General features: G+C 39.0%; 2 protein-coding genes across 2 annotated transcripts; both read right to left on the reverse strand.

The window, feature by feature from the left end:
* Positions 1-8,362: 8,362 nt before the first annotated feature.
* On the reverse strand, positions 8,363-8,668 carry LOC122643641 (probable CCR4-associated factor 1 homolog 7). Its single transcript, XM_043837246.1, has one exon. It carries the CDS (start codon positions 8,666-8,668, stop codon positions 8,363-8,365), a length of 306 nt encoding a protein of 101 aa, XP_043693181.1.
* An 8,261-nt stretch (positions 8,669-16,929) lies between these two features.
* On the reverse strand, positions 16,930-18,995 carry LOC122641541 (GDSL esterase/lipase At2g04570-like). The gene is made up of 3 exons (XM_043834806.1): positions 18,591-18,995; positions 17,993-18,485; positions 16,930-17,152 (listed from the first exon to the last, which is right to left on the reverse strand). Exons 1-3 carry the CDS (start codon positions 18,978-18,980, stop codon positions 16,956-16,958), a joined length of 1,080 nt encoding a protein of 359 aa, XP_043690741.1. The 5' UTR covers positions 18,981-18,995; the 3' UTR covers positions 16,930-16,955.
* Between the last annotated feature and the right edge of the window lie 345 nt (positions 18,996-19,340).

Raw genomic sequence — 19,340 nt, forward strand, 5'->3', positions numbered from 1 at the left:
ACACATTGCTCGTCACCAAGCTATCAAAACCTGCTTGATGAGTCCCTTCAACTCGCTTCACCTTAAGTATTTTAGCCAAACATTTCAAACCCAGCTCTCCACCATATAAACCATGACAGAATCTGACCATAAATTTCAGATCATAAAGCCTAGGAAAGACTTCTCCAACCATAACCTTGAATTCTTGAAATGAACCAGGCATAGGTTTATTCATATTCAAGGCCTTGATGAAATAAACAATTCAATGTCAAATGTTGGGATATCCAAGCATAAGGCAAAAATAATAGTCCCACATCGGATGTGAAAGGATATGTGGGTGGGTTAATAGGTACTTAGACACCCTCTCCTTAATGGCTAGCTTTTGAGGATGAAATCCAAGTTCCTAACAAGTGGTATTAGAGCCACAGTTCTCAGGTTGATTTATTTGTAGTGTTTGGTTTGTTTTGAGATGGAAGAGTCATCTGGTACGATGATTAAACTCACTGGACCTAATTATTCTAGATGGAAGCCCAAGATGAAGGACATTTTTTATTGCAGTGATTTGTATGATCCAATTGAGAGAATTGAAGCCAAGTCAAAAAATAAAATCGAAAAAGAATGCGACAGGATGAATATGAAAACTATTGGTACTATCAGAAAAGGGATAGATGATTGTGTGTTTCATCATGTTGCTAAAGAAACCAAAGCCCAAACACTTTCGAAAAAATTGGAAAGTCTGTATGAGCAAAATACTACACAAAATAAAGTTTTCTTGATTAGAAAACTTGTCAATTTGAAGTTCAAAAAGGGACGTTCAGTTGCCGAACATTTAAGTGATTTTTAAAGTTTAGTGAATCAACTGGCTACAGTGAAGATGACTTTGGAAGATGAACTGTAAACATTACTGCTGTTTGAGTTTAAAAATTATACCGCAAGCGTACGGGTCAATCGTAGCTACGGGTCGAACACGAGGAGATATACGTCACTCTATTTAACTAACTTAAAAGTAATGCAAAGTGAACCAAATTAAAGTATTAAATTAAACTAATGAAACTAATGAAAATTAATGCATCCTAACTCATAAGCATCTAACAAAATTAAAGGATTAAGTTGGCGTCCTAACACATGAGCATCTAACCTATCAAACTAACGTAAATTCGAAAGAATAACAAAAATGTAGCCACACTTCATAATCACATAAAAATAAATCAGGGAATAAAAGTGCATCCACATACCACAACCATATAAAAAAAATAAAAGAAATAGAAGGAGAAGAAGAAGAAGATAGAGAGAGATAGAGGAGAGGGAGAATGAGATTGAGAGTTTAAATAGTAATACATGGATGTACTTGCATGAATGTAATTGAAAAGCTTGAATATTTCATAAACTTACCTTGGCCTCTTCTTCTAAATCTTCAAGTCTTGTCATCAACTTAAGAACTTAGACTAGAAGGCTTAAAACTTAAACTAGAATTAAGAAATTACAACCCAATTGAAGACTTAAATTGAAATTAAAGCATAAACTAAACCTATTATAACCATTAAATGAAAATAAAAAACCAAACTAGAACTTATAAAAGCCAAAAATCACAACTTAGAAGGAGAAGAAGAAAAGAAATTTTACTAAGTGAATGAACTAAAAATTACGCTAAAAACTGAATTAAAATTGAACTAGAAACTAACTAAAAACTGAACTAAAAAACTAACTTGTTACAACCCAAAAGGCAAGGGGTATTTATAGGGGGAAGAGAGGAGAAGAGAGAAGAGGAAAGTGTAGGAGAAATATTCCCTAAGAAAAGAGAATATTCTCTTCTCCTTCCTCTTTTACAATGCCTTGAATACTAAGAAAAAAAGAAAAAAAGAAAAAAATAGAAAGAAGAAGAGAAGATTGTTTACATAGACTTTCTATTTTTATAAAAGCAAATTTCTAATTCTAACTTGTGCTTCCTTTTCTTTGTTGATACCTTCTCCAAGCAATAAAATCAAAGATGCTTTGATTTTTCAACCTTCCATAGAAGAGAAAATATAAATCTATGCCAAGTAGAATTCCAGAAGTGCCCTTGAGAAGTTGGAGGAGAGAGAGAGTAAGGGTGATGACTAGGATTCCTTCAAGAATAAATAAAATACCCATTCTGTCCTTCAAAAAACATGGAGCATGAGGTGCTTATATAGGCCTCACCATTGTGTTTCTTGCGAAAAATCACCCAAAATAGACCCAAATTTAGTCCAATTTAGAGTTCGGGAGCCCAAGATATTTCAAGTTGAAGTTGGACTGTCCAGAGCCCTCCAAATGGAATCTTTCGGGTACAGGAAATATAACTTATGGTTATTGCGTTAAGGCCCCTAGAATCCGAACTTCCGCTTCACTTTGTCCCCTATCGACTGTCAATAATTACAAATAAACTCCTATAGACCATTTTCGCGCGTCGTTACAGAAACGGCCGTAACTTCTTCGTTTCAACTCGGAATCAAGTGCCGTTTGAACCATTACGAAGCTGACTCGATGGGCTACGCACCCAAGCCATTAACACCTCTACACAACTAAAAAATATTTCTTTAGCATCATATCCTCCATTTTCATAAGAATTCACCTAAAACCTGAAAAGCACAAGAAAGCACCGAGTAACTCTGTCCAATGTGGTAAAATGTATGCTTTATGCCCTAAAATTTCACACATAAATATGTTCATCAGATTCCCCCACACTTGAACGTTACTTGTCCTCAAGTAAAGCAAAAACAAAAACTAACCTAGAATGCAGAAAATCCTAACTCACTTTCGTAGGAATCACGGTTACACTTAGCATGTGCAACAAGCCTTTGAACCCCTAGGTTACCCCTAGTGGACGAGTTGTGTCTCGTAGATGTTTGTAGTGAATATACACCCAAAATTTAATTGTAAATAAATGCTGCAAATTTTAATCAAGGCATAAGTAGGACAGTGCACATAATCCCAAAAAGTGTTCAACTAAAGATCAAGGAGCCAAGGGTTCCCCCACACTTGAATTTTATCACCCCACATCAATTCAAGTAATAAGCATGCATCAAGATTAAGTGATCTCCTCATATTTTCTGAAAACTACTCACCGTCAAGTAAATCACTCATAATATCAATGGAACCAAAGACTTAGGCTTTGAGTATTTTTGACCATACTTTCTTTTTCAAACATTAAGGCAAAAACTTTTTTTTCTTTTTCAACAACATACTCTTTTTCTACTCCACTACTGTTCCCTGAATGACATGGTGGAGCATACACCAGACACCCAAATACTTGGTAGCTTCGCTTTTTGCATATATCCATAAGACATTGAGACATTGATGCAAGAGTTTTTTTTTTGAGTTTCCTTCCAAGGAATTTCGATCAAGTCACCCTGCTTCATGAGGCACAGTGCCCTGTTTAGTCCTAAGGAATTCCATTTTCTTTTCTGTTCCTTATATTTTTTTATTTTTTTTTTCCACTTCCACTTTCATGCCTTGCCCTTGCCACAAACAAATTGGTCTCAACTACTAGCCAAAAGATCAAAGGGTCTATAAAACACATAGAGTAATCTAGCCATCAAATGAAATAACACTCATATTTTCCAATTCAATCCCCATCACCGGATACAAACTAATTACAGTCCTTGAAAAGGGATTTCTTTATTATTTCGCATGCTAGGGCACCTAATTCCTTCTCACTTTGCAATCAACGAAACCTATGCACATAACCAAACTACTGCCACAATCAAAATTCACCAATTATGCCCAACATCCCCCCCACACTTTATTCACGCAGTGTCCTTAATGCATGCATAAAAGAAAGAATAAGGACAAGGGAGGAGATGAAGGAGCTTACCAGATATAATCAACAAAGAGGATCATGAAGAGTCATGGACTCTACAAAAAGTGCTAGGAGCAACAACAGAAATCTCAATCTATGGCCAGTAAATGTAGAAATAGATTTAGAACCAGAAAATACTCGACCATGAATTTTAGTAAAACGAGAAATAATATAGAAGTTAAGCATAACTGATAAATATCCAACAGGAAAATCTTTCCACACAGCACAGTGGAAAATGAAGGCATTGAAACTTAGGCCATAAATCCTCTCAATCTCTCCCGTTTGCAATGTAGAACACATGTCATTATTGTAAAAACCAACCAAGAATGGATCACAATAAGCATAAAAAAGATTATGAATAACCTCATCAAAATAATCATAAAAAATGGAAAATTTACTCAAATCAATCCTGGTAATAAAACTATCCGCTCTTTGCAGAATTTGGATTGCCAAATAAGGATCACGATAATTTACTTTAAAAGCATAATGACTAACATTGTCCTCCTCAATAAAATCATCAAACCTAGGAGGTTTACAAATCAACATGTAAGACAATGGAATCCGTAAAATGACAATTATCTGGGTTTTTCAAAGAGAGAGGGGGAGGTTGAATTTCTTGGGTTTCTATGCTATCATGAAAATCTGATTTTATATCAATAAAAACACTAGGCTTACTAAAATCAGAATTTTCAGGCAAAATGTGGACTTCACCAGGTAGCTCATCAAATCTCGCTTCACTAATATCCTGAGGAGACTCAATCTCAACAAATAAATCATCATGAAAAGTAGCTTGTTGGGAATGACTCTCATTAACCTCAAACTGGGGTGGTGGACTTTCAATATCATTAAACTGGGGATGGGGCGGTTCAGGCTGACTAGGTAATGTACCCGTTTCTTCCTCTTGCACCATGGTTATCAGTTGAGAGAGTTGCTTCTCCATGGTATTTTGGCTTGTTGTGAGAAGGTCTATGTATTTCTTAAGCTCATTCAGTCTGGCCTCCTCACCCATGTTTTGAAACTCAAGGGGTTGGTGATATGGTTCAAGGAGAGGTGGCCCATTGAGATTTAATGGAGGGTTGGGCATTGGAGGACCAAACTGACCATGATATTGGAAATTGGGTGGTCCAGCTTGGTTATTCCATTGATCCCACAAGAAATAGGGATGATCACTCCACCCGTGATTGTAAGTGCCAAAAGAATTGTATTGAAATTGAGGACTCACATTCTCATCACCATTGCTACCCCTATAAAGATTAAGGCATCCTTCCATAACATGGATAGTCTGGGGATGTGACCAATCAAAATTTCTCGAAAACCCATAGTTGGGTTGGGGAGCAAAATTGTACTGGAGTGGTGCAAAATTATTCTCTATCTCACTACTTTTGGCTTCCCTAACCTGTTTAAACATTTCTTCCAAAATCATAGTTGCCTTAGTATAGTTCCATCTTTCCCCCAAAGTCTTATATGGAAGTGTATCTCCCATTATTCTAAATTAACCACCTATCCAAAATTGAGGTCTCCCATAAAAAAAAATTTAAAGAAAAATAAAAGACTAGAAAAAAAAATATTAAAAACAAGAGGGAGCCCAAGGTAGATAGTGCATCTATCCCTTAGAAATCGAAACAATGGTTCCAAAGTTGTAAGGTTGCCATATAAGTTGACAGCAAGGGAACCTGTATAGTCTTCACGAGCCACCTACGGACGACTCCAAATGAATTCTGATGTAGGGTGGAGGACTACTATACGTTTATGTTTCCAACGCTCTCACTATGTCGCTTTCCTGTTATCAAGAGTGGTCACCTCCAAAGATAAGTCACATGCCAATCCAAACCACCCAACGAATCAAGGGGCACTAAGATTGGCTGGGTTTGGGCATATGAAGGACTTTAGATTGGGCGCACACTATTTGAAACAGAAGAGAAACAAGAAGAGGTTTTAAAAAATATATATATTTTTTTAGCAAAAGAAGAGAAGAGAATAAACTAAAACACTTCGAACTACTTAAAAATCAGAAAAATAAAGTGGACAATAATCTCCCCGGCAACGGCGCCCAAAACTTGTTTGAGTTTAAAAATTATACCGCAAGCGTACGGGTCAATTGTAGCTACGGGTTGAACACGAGGAGATATACGCCACTCTATTTAACTAACTTAAAAGTAATGCAGAGTGAACCAAATTAAAGTGTTAAATTAAACTAATGAAACTAATGAAAATTAATGCATCCTAACTCATAAGCATCTAATAAAATTAAAGGATTAAGTTGGCGTCCTAACACATGAGCATTTAACCTATCAAACTAACGTAAATTCAAAAAAATAACAAAAACCCAATCACACTTCATAATCACATAAAAATAAATAAGGGAATAAAAGTGCATCCACATACTACAACCATATAAAAAAAAATAAAAGAAATAGAGGGAGAAGAAGAAGAAGATAGAGAGAGATAGAGGAGAGGGAGAATGAGATTGAGAGTTTAGATAGTAAAACCTGGATGTGCTTGCATGAATGTAACTGAAAAGTTTGAATACTTCATAAACTTACCTTAGCCTCCTCTTCTAAATCTTCAAGTATTGTCATCAACTTAAGAACTTAGACTAGAAGGCTTAAAACCTAAACTAGAATTAAGAAATTACAATCCAATTGAAGACTTATATTGAAATTAAAGCATAAACTATACCTATTACAACCATTAAATGAAAATAAAAAAGCAAACTAGAACTTATAAAAGCCAAAAATCACAACTTAGAAGGAGAAGAAGAAAAGAAATTTTACTAAGTGAATGAACTAAAAATTACACTAAAAACTGAATTAAAATTGAACTAGAAACTAACTAAAAACTGAACTAAAAAACTAACTTGTTACAACCCAAAGGACAAGGGGTATTTATAGGGGGAAGAGAAGAGAAGAGAGAATAGGGAAGTATAGGAGAACTATTCCCTAAGAAAAGAGAATATTCTCTTCTCCTTCTTCTTTTACAATGCCTTGAATCCTAAGAAAAAAAGAAAAAAATAGAAAGAAGAAGAAGAGAAGATTGTTTACAGAGACTTTCTATTTTTAGAAAAATAAATTTCTAATTCTAACTTGTGCTTCTTTTTCTTTGTAGATACTTTCTCAAAGCAATAAAATCAAAGATGTTTTGATTTTTCAACCTTCCATAGATGAGAAAATATAAATCTATCCCAAGTAGAATTCCAAAAGTGCCCTTGAGAAGTTGGAGGAGAGAGAGAGTAAGGGTGATGACTAGGATTCCTTCAAGAATAAATAAAATACCCATTCTGTCCTTCAGAAAATGTGGAGCATGGGGTGCTTATATAGGCCTCACCATTGTGTTCCAATTTTGTCCAATTTGGAGTTCGGGAGCCCAAGATATCTCAAGTTGAAGTTGGACTGTCTAGAGCCCTCCAAATAGAATCTTTCAGGTACAGGAAATATAACTTCTGATTATTGCATTAAGGCCCCTAGAATCCAAACTTACGTTTCACTTTGTCCCCGATCGACTGTCAATAATTATAAATAAACCCCTACAGACCATTTTCGCGCGTCGTTACGAAATCGGCCATAACTTCTTTGTTTCAACTTGGAATCAAGTGCCGTTTGAACCGTTGCGAAGCTGACTCGATGGGCTACGCATCCAAGCCATTAACACCTCTAAACAACTTAAAAATATTTCCTTAGTATAATCTCCTCTATTTTCATAAGAATTCACCTAAAACCTGAAAAGCACAAAAAGCACCGAGTAACTCTGTCCAATGTGATAAAATGTATGCTTTATGCCCTAAGATTTCACACATAAATGTGTTCATCAACTGCTATTGAGTTCTTTACCTGATACTTGGGAGACTTTGGTTGTATCACAGAACAACTCTGCTCCAAATGGTGTGTTATCATTGAGTGTGATGAAAGACAACATGTTCAATGAGAAAACCAGAAGAAAAGATATGGGTTTGGATAGCTCATAGGCTCTTGTCATAGAGAACAGGGGTAGGAGTAAAAGTAATGGACCAAGAGGTCGCTATAAATCCAGAGGCAGGTCAAAATCCAGAGAAGGCAGAAAGGTGACCCATTAAATCCAGTGACCTTCACACCTTATGATCTTCCTGAACCGATTTAAGAATGCTTTGATCCCAACTCCTTCTCTCTTGTTCTTCTCGAAATCGATCCCATTACGACGTAGTAACTGGATGAATTCAGTTACGTGAAGGTCGATGGTAAGATCAATCATCGTACTAGATGACTCTTCCATCTCAATACACACCAAACAGTGGTAGGATCAATCTCATTACTATTCTTTTTGCCTTATGCGTGGATATCCCAACAATTGGTATCAGAGCCTAGGAAAGACTTCTACAACCTTAACCATGAATTCTTGAAGTGAACCAGGCATGAGTTTATTCATATTCAAGACCTTGATGAAATAAGCAATGTCATAGACACCATGAAAGGTGACCCATTGAATCCTGTGACCTTCACACCTTATGATCTTCCTAAACCGATCTGAGAATGCTTTAATCTCAACTCATTCTCTCTTGTTCTTCTCAAAATCAATCCCATTACGATGCAGTAACTAGATGGATTCAGTCACGTGAAGGTCGATGGTAGGATCAAAATCGGCAAAATTAAATTGCCAAACACCACCAGAGTGAGGGAGATTTCTGTATACATCAATGAATGTGAGACCGAACTGGATGGGCTTCAAGTTGTTCACATTGAACTTGATATTTTCATAGCGCTCTGTTTCTGTTGCATTTCTTGGTGTATTATGCAGAAAACTTAGAAATTCAGTATCTAAAGAAATACGAGGATAGCTGTGTAAGATGCTTTCCATTTCTTGCTCGAAGTTTGAGCGCCAAACCTCTCGGATCATTCCCATAGTTGTTCAAACTTGAAGAAGTGGCGATGGAAGATACAAACTACAAGTTTAGGAGATGAACTAGTTACTTTCTAAAACTGGACTCCCTTTTAAATTATCAGATTTTAAAAAATCCTAACTAACGGTAATCTTGAACTCCGATTCCCGCGTGCGGCAAATCGATCGTCCTATTTATTCATATCAAGGTCCAGCCGATTTAATAAGCTAATATGTCTGGTTGAACCGTTTCTTTTGAGCCTCGTTCATGTCTATCCAAGTTATTCTTTAATCAGGTGTAAAAATTCCAACCAACACAGACGTATAATGGAGATGAGGTGCAGATTACGGGTTTGTAGTGGGCTTGTGCTTGGCCGGGCCCAAAATATGATTCGGATGATGGGGGCTCACCCGTTAGGATAATAGGGGTGGGAAGGAGAGAGATGGGAGAGGACGAAGTGGTACAAAAGTTGATGGCAGAGAGGGGGAGAAGAGCAGCTTCCGAGCGGCAGAAGTCGAAGGGCACAGAATAACAAGGGGAGGTGAGTGGTGGTTGGAGCGAAAGGCTTAGGGCCTCATGGGGGATGATGGAGACCATCTGCAGGCTGACAGCGAGGGGACAGGTAACAAAAGGAGTAGGCTTCTTAGGAATGGTGCTGTCAGAATTGTGGGCAAGGCTGTAGACCCAAATTGTTCAGTGATCAGGGATGGTAACTGGACTAACGGAAGGATAGGCAAAGGGAATTAGGGAGTGATTTTCTCGCCGGATTGGGGAGGGGGTGGGAGAAGGGTTTCAGAGGTTGTTGGATGAGGGTGAGTGGGTTGGGGCTGGTGAGTTATAGAGGAGATAAGTGTTGTGTGATGGAGAAGGAGACATTTTTGAATACGTTCGTAAACCCTAGAGGTCAGGCAATGGAGAGGGAGCCAGTCATAGCATAAGCTCTTATTTGAAGGTTCAGCCTTCGTTGTACTATGATGGAATCAGGAGGAGTGGAGTCTGCGTAAACTTCGACGCATATACGGGTAGAAGTGAGCCTGTTCAGGAATTGGTTTACCTGTCTGAGAACAAGGGCTTTCCTAAAATAGACCCAAGGATGCTTAGGCAGAAGATGGGTTGAGTTGCAAAAATTTGGATAATGGCAGCGATGGGGCCTGGAGGGGGAACATAGGTTGAGTTGTAAAATTTGGGATAGTGGCGGTGGGGCCACCCTAGGAGGGCTGGGCATAACATCTCCAAAATCAATTGTACTCAGCTGAATGTGAGATAGTTGGCCCTTACTGGTACTTAAAATCAAACATGTTCTCAATTCCTCACTCTTTCAGAGAAGGTATTTGATTTGTTATTTAAGAGTATATGAAATAGAACCATCTTAATTGAGTGGTAGTTAGGTACTAATTGACAAGCTTGTTCGGTATATTTTCTAGGAAAGTTGTGGAACTCATTGTAAGTAGTGTAATTTGTTTTAGTGGTTTATATAGTTATTTCCTTTACTAACACCTCTGTTTTCTGTTCTTATTATTTTTTAGCTCATTCAAGGTTTATTGTTCAATTTGTTTACCACTGGTTGACACATAAACTTCTCATAGAGGATTTGGTTTTATCACATTTGCTGAAGTGATCTCAGCCGAGTATGCTTCCCAAAAAGTACATTGGATTCTAGGACAGAAAGTATGTTTTAAGATAATTTTTTTTCTTCATTTGTTGTTTGATTTACATAGTGTAAATTTCACTTGAATTTTTCATTTGAGGTTTTGGTTTTATGATGAAATTTCAGCTGGGTATGCTTATTGAAAGATGCATAAGATTCTAGGGAAAAAGCTGTGTCTTCAAGATATTTTGTTTTAGATGTTGAGAATATTATATTCTTTATCACCTATTTAGTGAATATTTTAGTTAGAATCTTGTTGACTTAAGAGTGACTTGTGAATCGATGTCACTGTATTTTAATCCTGCATGAGCTCTGCTGGAATCAGGCTTTGAATTGAAGAATCTGTCTTTTAATCAATCTATTGACCAACTAATTCTTCAGCTTCTATAGGATAAAATTTAGCTCCTGCCCGGGTTGTAGTTAAGTAGCTGCAACACCTATGTGGCATTACCTCAGTTCAATTATATGTACATCTCCTATAATTATTGCTAAACCCAATCTAACAAAAAGAAAGATAAAATATTCCCACCCTCAATCGATTTTATTTTACCCTTTAGTTTAGGGGTAAAACAGAAATTAAATTGTAGTTAAAAAAATCCCATCTCCTGTACACCTCTTCTTCTTCTTCTTCTTCTTCTACCCTGCCCCGTAGCCCAGCCTCACCCCACTCCCTTTCTTCATCCCAACCCACTGTCCAACTAGTTCTGCAATCTCATAGACTTCACGAAATCAACCAAGTTAGGTTTGACAAGTGTTGCACTTGACAAGTTGCAGGTTGATCCTCATTAGAATGTTTGGATTTTGAGTACATGTTTCTACTACAAGTAATTCATCATTCCAATCAACATCACCACTTGTCAGATCCTCTCATGCATAATCCATAGTTTCCACTTAGATTCTATTTCTTCAGAAAAAAAGAAAAAGGAAACCCGCATCATAAACTCAGAACTGGTCCTCTAAATACATTTCAATCTAATAGAGTACAAATCTAAGGCTGACCATCGCAGTTGGTACTAGGGGTGTCAATGGGTCGGGTTGGGCCGGGCCTGCCCTAAACCCTAACCCAACCCTAGAGGCCTTAACCTAAACCCTAACCCAACCCAACTCTGGCAGGGCCAAGAAACCCTCAACCCAATCCCGACCCTGCTAGGGTTTTCCTTAACCCGACCCGACCCTGATTGACCCTGATAGGGTCGGGCAGGGTCGGGTTAGCCCTGATTGACCCTGTCTTGACCCTGTAAGGTTGTGGAGAATGACATATTGTTTTCTATATCAGTCTTCTATCTTCTCCCACCGAAGATGAAGTCAACTTTCTCACTCACACACACTGCAAGTCCTCTCTCTCTCTCTCTCTCTGCTTCTCGGGCTGAGCTTTGGTTTCTAAGATGAGCCATGAAATACATTTCAATGAATCTGGTTGGTCAATTAAGTCTCAAAATGTGGGCCAACTCTCAGTTTTGATTTCTATGCCAAACCCTTCAAACACTGCTTCATCAATCTGGACCGTTCAAAAGTCTCAAATATCGGCCAGCCCTTTTTCCATTGAGAATACTGAACACATAATAATCATTCGGGAAAAAGATTGATGAAGACATAACCCTTGGGAGAAGCGCGAGATGCAGGGGAAGGTGAAGGAGTTCTACGATTGATAATCGATGATGATGATGGCTTCGAGAAGCCATGGCAATCGCTAGGGTTTGGCCTTCGTTTCTTCCTTCGGTCCTCGTTGGATTTAATAAAAAGAGAGCCTGACTTAATGAAATCGAAGAACATGGAAAGGGGCACAACAGAGGAAGATGAACATACCTTGATGCCTTAATTGCGGCCGGGAAGGAGGAACAGAGGAAGAGGAAGGCAGCAGGCTAGCGTCGAGCGACGGCTGATGAAGAGTGAAGAACTGAAGATTGAAAAATGAAAAGGGAATATGGGATTAGCCGATTAGGGTTTACTAGGTTATCTCTTATGGGCATTTTTGTATTTTCACTTATAATATTATACATTATTATAAATATATATGTTTATAACTAATACAGGGTCGGGTCTGGGCCGGGCCGGGCAAAGCCCAGGAGGGTCTTATCCCGAACCCGACCCGACCCAACCCTGCCAGGGTCAGCCAAAAACTCAACCCTAACCCACCCTTCGGGCTAGTAGATCAGGGTCAGGTCCAGGTCGGGCTCAGGGTGGATTCGGGCGGGTTCGGGCCAGCCGGGTATTATTGACACCCCTAGTTGGTACCCCATCCTAGAAATCAAAAAAGATTATAGGGTTATTCATTTCTTCGGGGCTACGACTCCTTATCAAGGTTCTAAACTCGGGTTTCGACCAGCTAGAAAACGAGTTCGTCTCGGTTTCGACTATATCTCGGTCGAAACTTGGGACCTTCTCCAGGCTAACTCGAACCTTGGTATTAAGGTCTAAAAGTTGTTTTTTTGCCCTGATTCTTGTTGTGCTGCCTATTTTTGATATTTTAAACTCAATCCATGCATTAGTTTCACATAGAGAACACTAAAAATATTACTTGTGGTTTTGATCCAAGTTTAATATTGTATATTGTTCTTAGACATGATATCAAATAAGGTTTGACCGGAACATAACTCCTTCAATATAAACGAGATTTGAGCAATCTTGGATTTGTTAGAAAGCTTTGTTTTGATAGCTTTCCAATAAGTCCAAGATTGCTTAAATCTGATTTATATGAAAGGAGTTATGTACCGATCAAACTGAATTTGGTGTGTGCGAATACTGTCAAAATTGCTCTGAATAAAAATATTTTTTTGGACAAAACAAATGAATATTTTACTGCACTTTTGGTTTGTAGCAATGTTTTACCATATTAATATTTATAGAATTTTTATATTTGAGAAAAACCCAGCATTAAAAAGTTAAAAATTGCACTTACCGTTGAAAATTCAGATTTTGTTCTTGAACTGGAGGGTGGACTTTTTTTTCTTTTGGAATTTGATTTTTTTAATTATTTTTATTGGATTCAAATAGGGGGTTTGCTTATTTATGAATAATATTTTAAGTAAATGAAATACAAATACAAAACCATTTTACTTAAATGATATTAGACATAACTGTCTGTCCTGGTTTCTGGCATAAATACCTATCTGTCCTAGTTTCGAGCTAAGTTTCCCTTAGTTTCGATGGGCATATATGTCGAAACCATCGAAATATGGTCGAAATTGGTCGAAAAGATTGAAACCCGGTCAAATCCAGGGATTTTATAAAATCTCCCTTCAACTCATCTTGGAAACCTGGGAAACCGAGTTAACTCGGTGGTTTCGGCAGGTTTTGATCGAGTTTTTGTTCCATGCTCCTTATACATTTACTGATCCATCCCTCACTAACTCGAGGCATAATCATCAACTCCAAAGAAACAGAAAGCAACCCAATTCTCTAAACCCCTTAAAGATCCCTCCTTGCGGTTAATCTCGAGCCGCCGTTGTAGATGCGGTGATCTTCATCACGGTCATTCCTGCTTCTGGGTTTTTGGTATTTCCATATGTTAAGCTATTCTGCTTCTAGGTTATTGGTATTTCCAAACCCTAAGGTCCCTTCCCACTTGGCTTCCTGAACAACTGAGTGGTCGGTCGGACTTGCAGAGAACTCAGAATAAACAACTCCCCCCATTTGAAGCAAGAAATCAGTTAAAATAGTCAAATAGTTAAAGATGGAGAGAGGCAGTGGGGGTTTACATGATGTCTGAATAGACTACAATGGTGTATTCATCGTTCACCGGTGATCGGACTGTGGTGGATTCGTCAATCACTGTGGTGGATTCGTCAATCCGTGGTCTAACTAGAGTTTTAGAAAGAAGAGGAGAGGAGAGAGTAGGAAATAGAGGGGACTGATTTACAACTCTGGTGGATTTGGAGATTTTGATTTCGGTGTCTCATTAGATTTCTGTTTTGAATTGGGGGAGGGGAGGCAGAGGTCGAGGGGCACAGGTGCAAGAGGCAGAGGTCTGAGGGTTCATGGTGCAGAGCAGTAGGGGGTGTGAGTGGGCTTTCCGGCCAGGGTGCTCATAGCAGGGAGGGAGCACAGCAGGTGGCGGGGAGGGGGTGTTGCAGGGAGTGGGGGAGATAGAGTGGAGGAGGGGAGGGAGAAAGCAAGGACCCCCTAATGGTTTTTGATACAGCAACCATGGCTGCTGTTATTTTTTTTTTATTTTTTATTTTTTCTTGGGTTGCATGAAGAAGAAGAAGAAGAAGAAGAAGAAGAAGAAGAAGAAGAAAGAGAGGGGGGCAAATTTGTCACTTCACTACACCTTAAGGGTAGTTTAGGCATTTACAAAATATTTAACCCATGCTAATAGTGATTGACTAATGGATAGGGCTACTTGAAAGAAATGGTAAACTGTAGGGGGTGTTCAAGTAATTGTTTCAAACGTTGAGGAGACTAAGTAATTAGGCCATAGTACAGGGGGTGTCCAAGTAATTTTCTCATATATAAATTAAAGAGAACAGAAAGTCTGTACATCATACATAAATTTGTGATAGTAAAAGGGAGTTAGGGAGCGTAACGTCCTAAACCAATGGTTGTTTTTGTGCTATATATTTACAATTGAAAAGTTAAAAGTTAGTTCGACAAGTTCAAGATAGGAGGGAAGTAGATTTCAGGGAATACACATATCTCCTTGCAAAGTCAAAAAACTATGTAGTCCATAATTATTGAACCAGATTTCTTTGAGATGAATTTCATCCTTCAAAGTGTGTTTCCACCCCTGCAAGATTTCGTATAGCTCCGCCTCTAGTTTGTCGATTGAACATGAAAATCCTGAAGATGTTAAAACACTCTGTCCATCAAGCAAAAAACAATATGCCCATCTTGTTAGTCCTATGGAAGTTTTGCCACATTTTGGTTGGTCTGTGGAACCAAAGGCCGTATGAATTTCCTTTAAGGCAAATGTTTACCCCTTACTAGTATGGCTTGTAAGCTTGGTATCAGTGTATTGGATTGGTATTCGATCGATCTCAGGATAAGTCTCAGTATTGCCCAGAATAATGGACGATTTGGACGAATTCCGGATTAGGTCCAATGACATGTACAGTCCTTGGGACCTGATCCTAGCTCATTTGGAATCTTGAGCCAACCTGTGGGCCCAATGATTCCAAATGAGCTCAGATCTGATCCCAAGGATGGTACATGGCATTGGACCTGATCCGAGCTCCCTTATTGTTTGGGGTCGAAACTACTCATCCCATTGTCATCCGATGGTATCGATGCCCATGGTGAAATTAAGAAAATCCGTTTCTTTATTACCTAGACTGCAGTGACTAGTGGTCAAATGTATATGCTCAGCCTTTGTAAGCACTTGTGGTTCCGTTTGGTTGCAAGGGAAATACAAGTATTTCTGGAAGTGACATATATTTTACAAGAACTGCAATTATTTCCCTTGCAACCAAACAAAGCCACATGTGGGAAATATTGTAGATCCAAAACCAGGTGATTTTGTGGGTCTGCTGGTCTAGGTAGGGAATTTGGACCATGGTAGGGGTTGTAATTTCCAAGCCGGAACAGGTTGGGCCGATCAGAAAAACCAGACCGAAACTCTTATCAGTTTTGGTTTGGGATGTTATGAAAATGGTAGAAAATCAATCTGGACCAAAAGTCCAAAGCTAGAAAAGGAAAAACCCTATAAGAACGGAAAAACATTATGAAGAATCATGTTTCCCATTATTTTTAATGTAGTTTATGTATGAAAAAACCCTGAAACCGAAAAGGTAACAGCCCGATATTTCAAACCAATAAAAGGGCAAAACAAACTGGATCGGAAACAAAATTTATCTTAACAATTCAATTTGGCCTAATATCAGACCAAAACCGGTTCAATGAAACCAAAACCAGGTCAGATGGACCAATTGAGATTTGAGACCGCTAGATCACGTGTTGTCGGATTATGTAAGGTGCAGGTGCTGAAGGGTCTAATGGTCTGGGCCGAGGGCAGCCCAGGAACTGAAAATATGACAATTTTCGAATTCTGGCCACCCTTGAAGCAACCTTCAATTCTAAACATGGTCTAGACTCTAGAGAAGCCTCTCTTCATGGGACCGGGATCCTCTGTGGCACGGCAGGATGTCTGGTGCACATCTGATGGCCTGTGCAGCTTAAGGTGCTCCCAACTGTCAAATGTGCACTGGACACCCTGCTGGCTGCCACACCACTGTCTACACACAATATATATGCCGCTTCATGGTGTTGTGTTGCAACCAAGGTTTGTAATCTCGGTCTTGGAACGGGAAAAACGCCCTGTAGGATCAGTATCAGTTGAGATTGATCCCGATGCTGATCTGATACACCTGTACGAACAAAGGTAAAATGATAGTAGAAACAGTTCTTTATGAAAAAAACAAGGGTAAATGCATCTTATTTGGTTGTTTCGATTAACCAATTCGATCAGATCCCGATACCGAATTTACAAAACGTGATTGCAAATTGCAACCACGAATCCAAAGATCAATCAGAGATAAACCAAAAGTTAAGAGAGAGAGAGAGAGAGATCCTTTCTCATTGGAGGCACCATACATTACAGAGTAGCTTGGCAACGCCCTGGTCTTTATCTTACAAAATACGTATATATATGATGCTATATATATAAATATCATTATATCCCAGACAATTAAATCTGTGGCAGAGAGAAAGAGAGAGATATTAATGTATCATACTAAGAACTCAGAGAGAGCTGTGATCATTAAATGATCAGACATAATTTGATTTGTTCTCTGAGTAGGGTGGAAGGAATCCCAAAATACGTATTGATTCGCATCCGCACATGTGAAGGGGCTGTGTTCATCACAAAGGTAACCCATCTCGAACAATCCTGTTGCACAGCACGCCACTGCTGCACTCTCAAATCCTGTACGTAGTTTTTCAATCAATGGTTAGTTTTACTGAATCCATAATTGGGCTCATGTTAATCAGGCTAATCACGCTATAAATGGGCTTTAACCGGTCGATTACCATTGTTGGACTGTCCCAGCCCGGTACTAGACCCATTTTCTAACGGATCGGTCTTGTTTCAAATTTTAACCGATTGGTTCCAATTAGGCATACCGATGCGGACCAGACACCCTTATATCAATCCAAACCCAACCAAATCAACGATGAGGTAAGAAAACAAGACCTTTGTCTGGGGCCTCTGGGCACAGGGGTAGCGTGCATTACACGATTAGGTGGTATTCTTTCTCCCTCGAATATATGTCAGGCATTTAGTATTTATTAAGTTATTAATGACCTACTCAAAAGGGAAATTATTTACTATCACCTACAAAAAGCATGATCCTCCTATATCCAATTTCCATCATTAAGGTTTAATTAATTTTTGTCTTTTATCCTAAGCATTAATTAAGTCTCACTCTCTCACGGTTTCAACTTTCATCACGCAGTCTTTGTCTCACTCGTAGATGGTGACTCAGTGAGCCACCCTTGTTGGCAAGTGTGGAACCTTTTAATGGGGAATATTAAAGAAGAGAGAGAGAGACATTAGGGGTAACAATTCAGATCTTCTACGGTGCAGCTGCCAGTAACGGCCTATGCAGCATAGATTGGATCGTACATGCAAAGATCGTCTTACCCCCATTTGGGCAAGATGTTTGAGCAAGAGAAAGATGATCTTTGCACACGCGGCTCAGTCTACGCTGCTCAGGCCACTACGGGCAGCATGCTGTGGAAGATCTGGATCTAACGGTAAACTTACCATAAGAAGAGGGTTTGTTAGCGACATCAAGGAGGATATGGTACAAATCAGAGAACACCAATCTGATCTCCGGCAACTCCTCCCTTAACCTTATCACCAACCCTTGTAGCTTTACATTGAAATCCATGGCCACTTGGTTGTACTCGTCTACACACCCACTTCCTGACATGATATTTCTGCTTCTCTCTAATGGCAAGCAACCCATGGGAGGTAACCCACCCAGTGATATCTTCCTGCCACCCAACTCGTACAGTTGCCGGACGAAATTCTCGGCGATCCCCACCAGGAAATCCTCGTACTGCTCGACCGTGAATTGCGATGACCGGCGAGAGAATAATACGTAGAAATTCTCCAAGAAATCGTTGGTTCCAATGCTCATCAGATACAATGCCTCCCTTAGTATCTCCTCAGCCTTCTCCATCCCAACATATTTCCTCAATCTCTTTTGGTACATCTTGTAGTTCTCCAATTGCTTCCATAATGGTATCACATTCTGCAAAAAAATAATAATTCCACATCAGACGTGAATAAATAACTACTCGTGTACTTGGAGTACTTTTTTTTTTAATGGCTAACTTTTGAAAATGAGTTCTATTACCAAGACGTCTGAAGTGGCATTGTCATAGCCAGTTCCGGCAGAAGCAAAGCAGACTCCGGTAGCGAAATCCTTGATAGTGGATCTTGGATCTAAGTAAGCTGGAACTGTGTGCTTCAATCCAAGTGCCTCGGAGATGAAGTCCGGGGGGATTCGACCGTTACAGAACCGACCGGTAGGGTGGCCGCCTTCGAAATCACGACCATATGGCTCGAAATTGCTCTTCAGAATGGTTTGGATCCGATTATTGTTACCGGAATCCACCGATGAGTCACCGAAAACTATAACTGCAGGTACTTTAGCTCTGCTTGGTACAGCTTCTGCTACTAAAAAGATGAAGAGAAAGAGACATTGGATTGTCTTATGTGAAGGTGAAGCTGCAGCTATCATCATTTCCTTCACTAGCTTACCCAAATCAAAACAAGGCTAGCTAAGGAAATTGTGGGTTTGGGTTGGAATGGTTTTATAATTAAAGTTTAGTGAATTTAAGATGGATAGGTGGGGGAGTGACAAGCTGGGGCCTAAGGGAGAAAATGTTGGTTGGGAGTTTTAATTGTGATTCATTAAATTTTTTTTCTTTGTAGAATTCTTGAAGTATGAACAGAAGACTTGTTTGTACTCTGTAGTATTTAATTAAATATGAAGGGTAAGTGTGAATGAACTGCTATTTTATGGTAAGAAATTGATGAGAACAAGAAGAAGGTCTAAGAGCTGTAAGCATTGATAAGTGCTATTGCAGTTGCAGGGCTGCAT

Source organism: Telopea speciosissima, chromosome 10, assembly GCF_018873765.1.
Source record: "Telopea speciosissima isolate NSW1024214 ecotype Mountain lineage chromosome 10, Tspe_v1, whole genome shotgun sequence".
NCBI classification, from domain to species: Eukaryota; Viridiplantae; Streptophyta; class Magnoliopsida; order Proteales; family Proteaceae; genus Telopea; species Telopea speciosissima.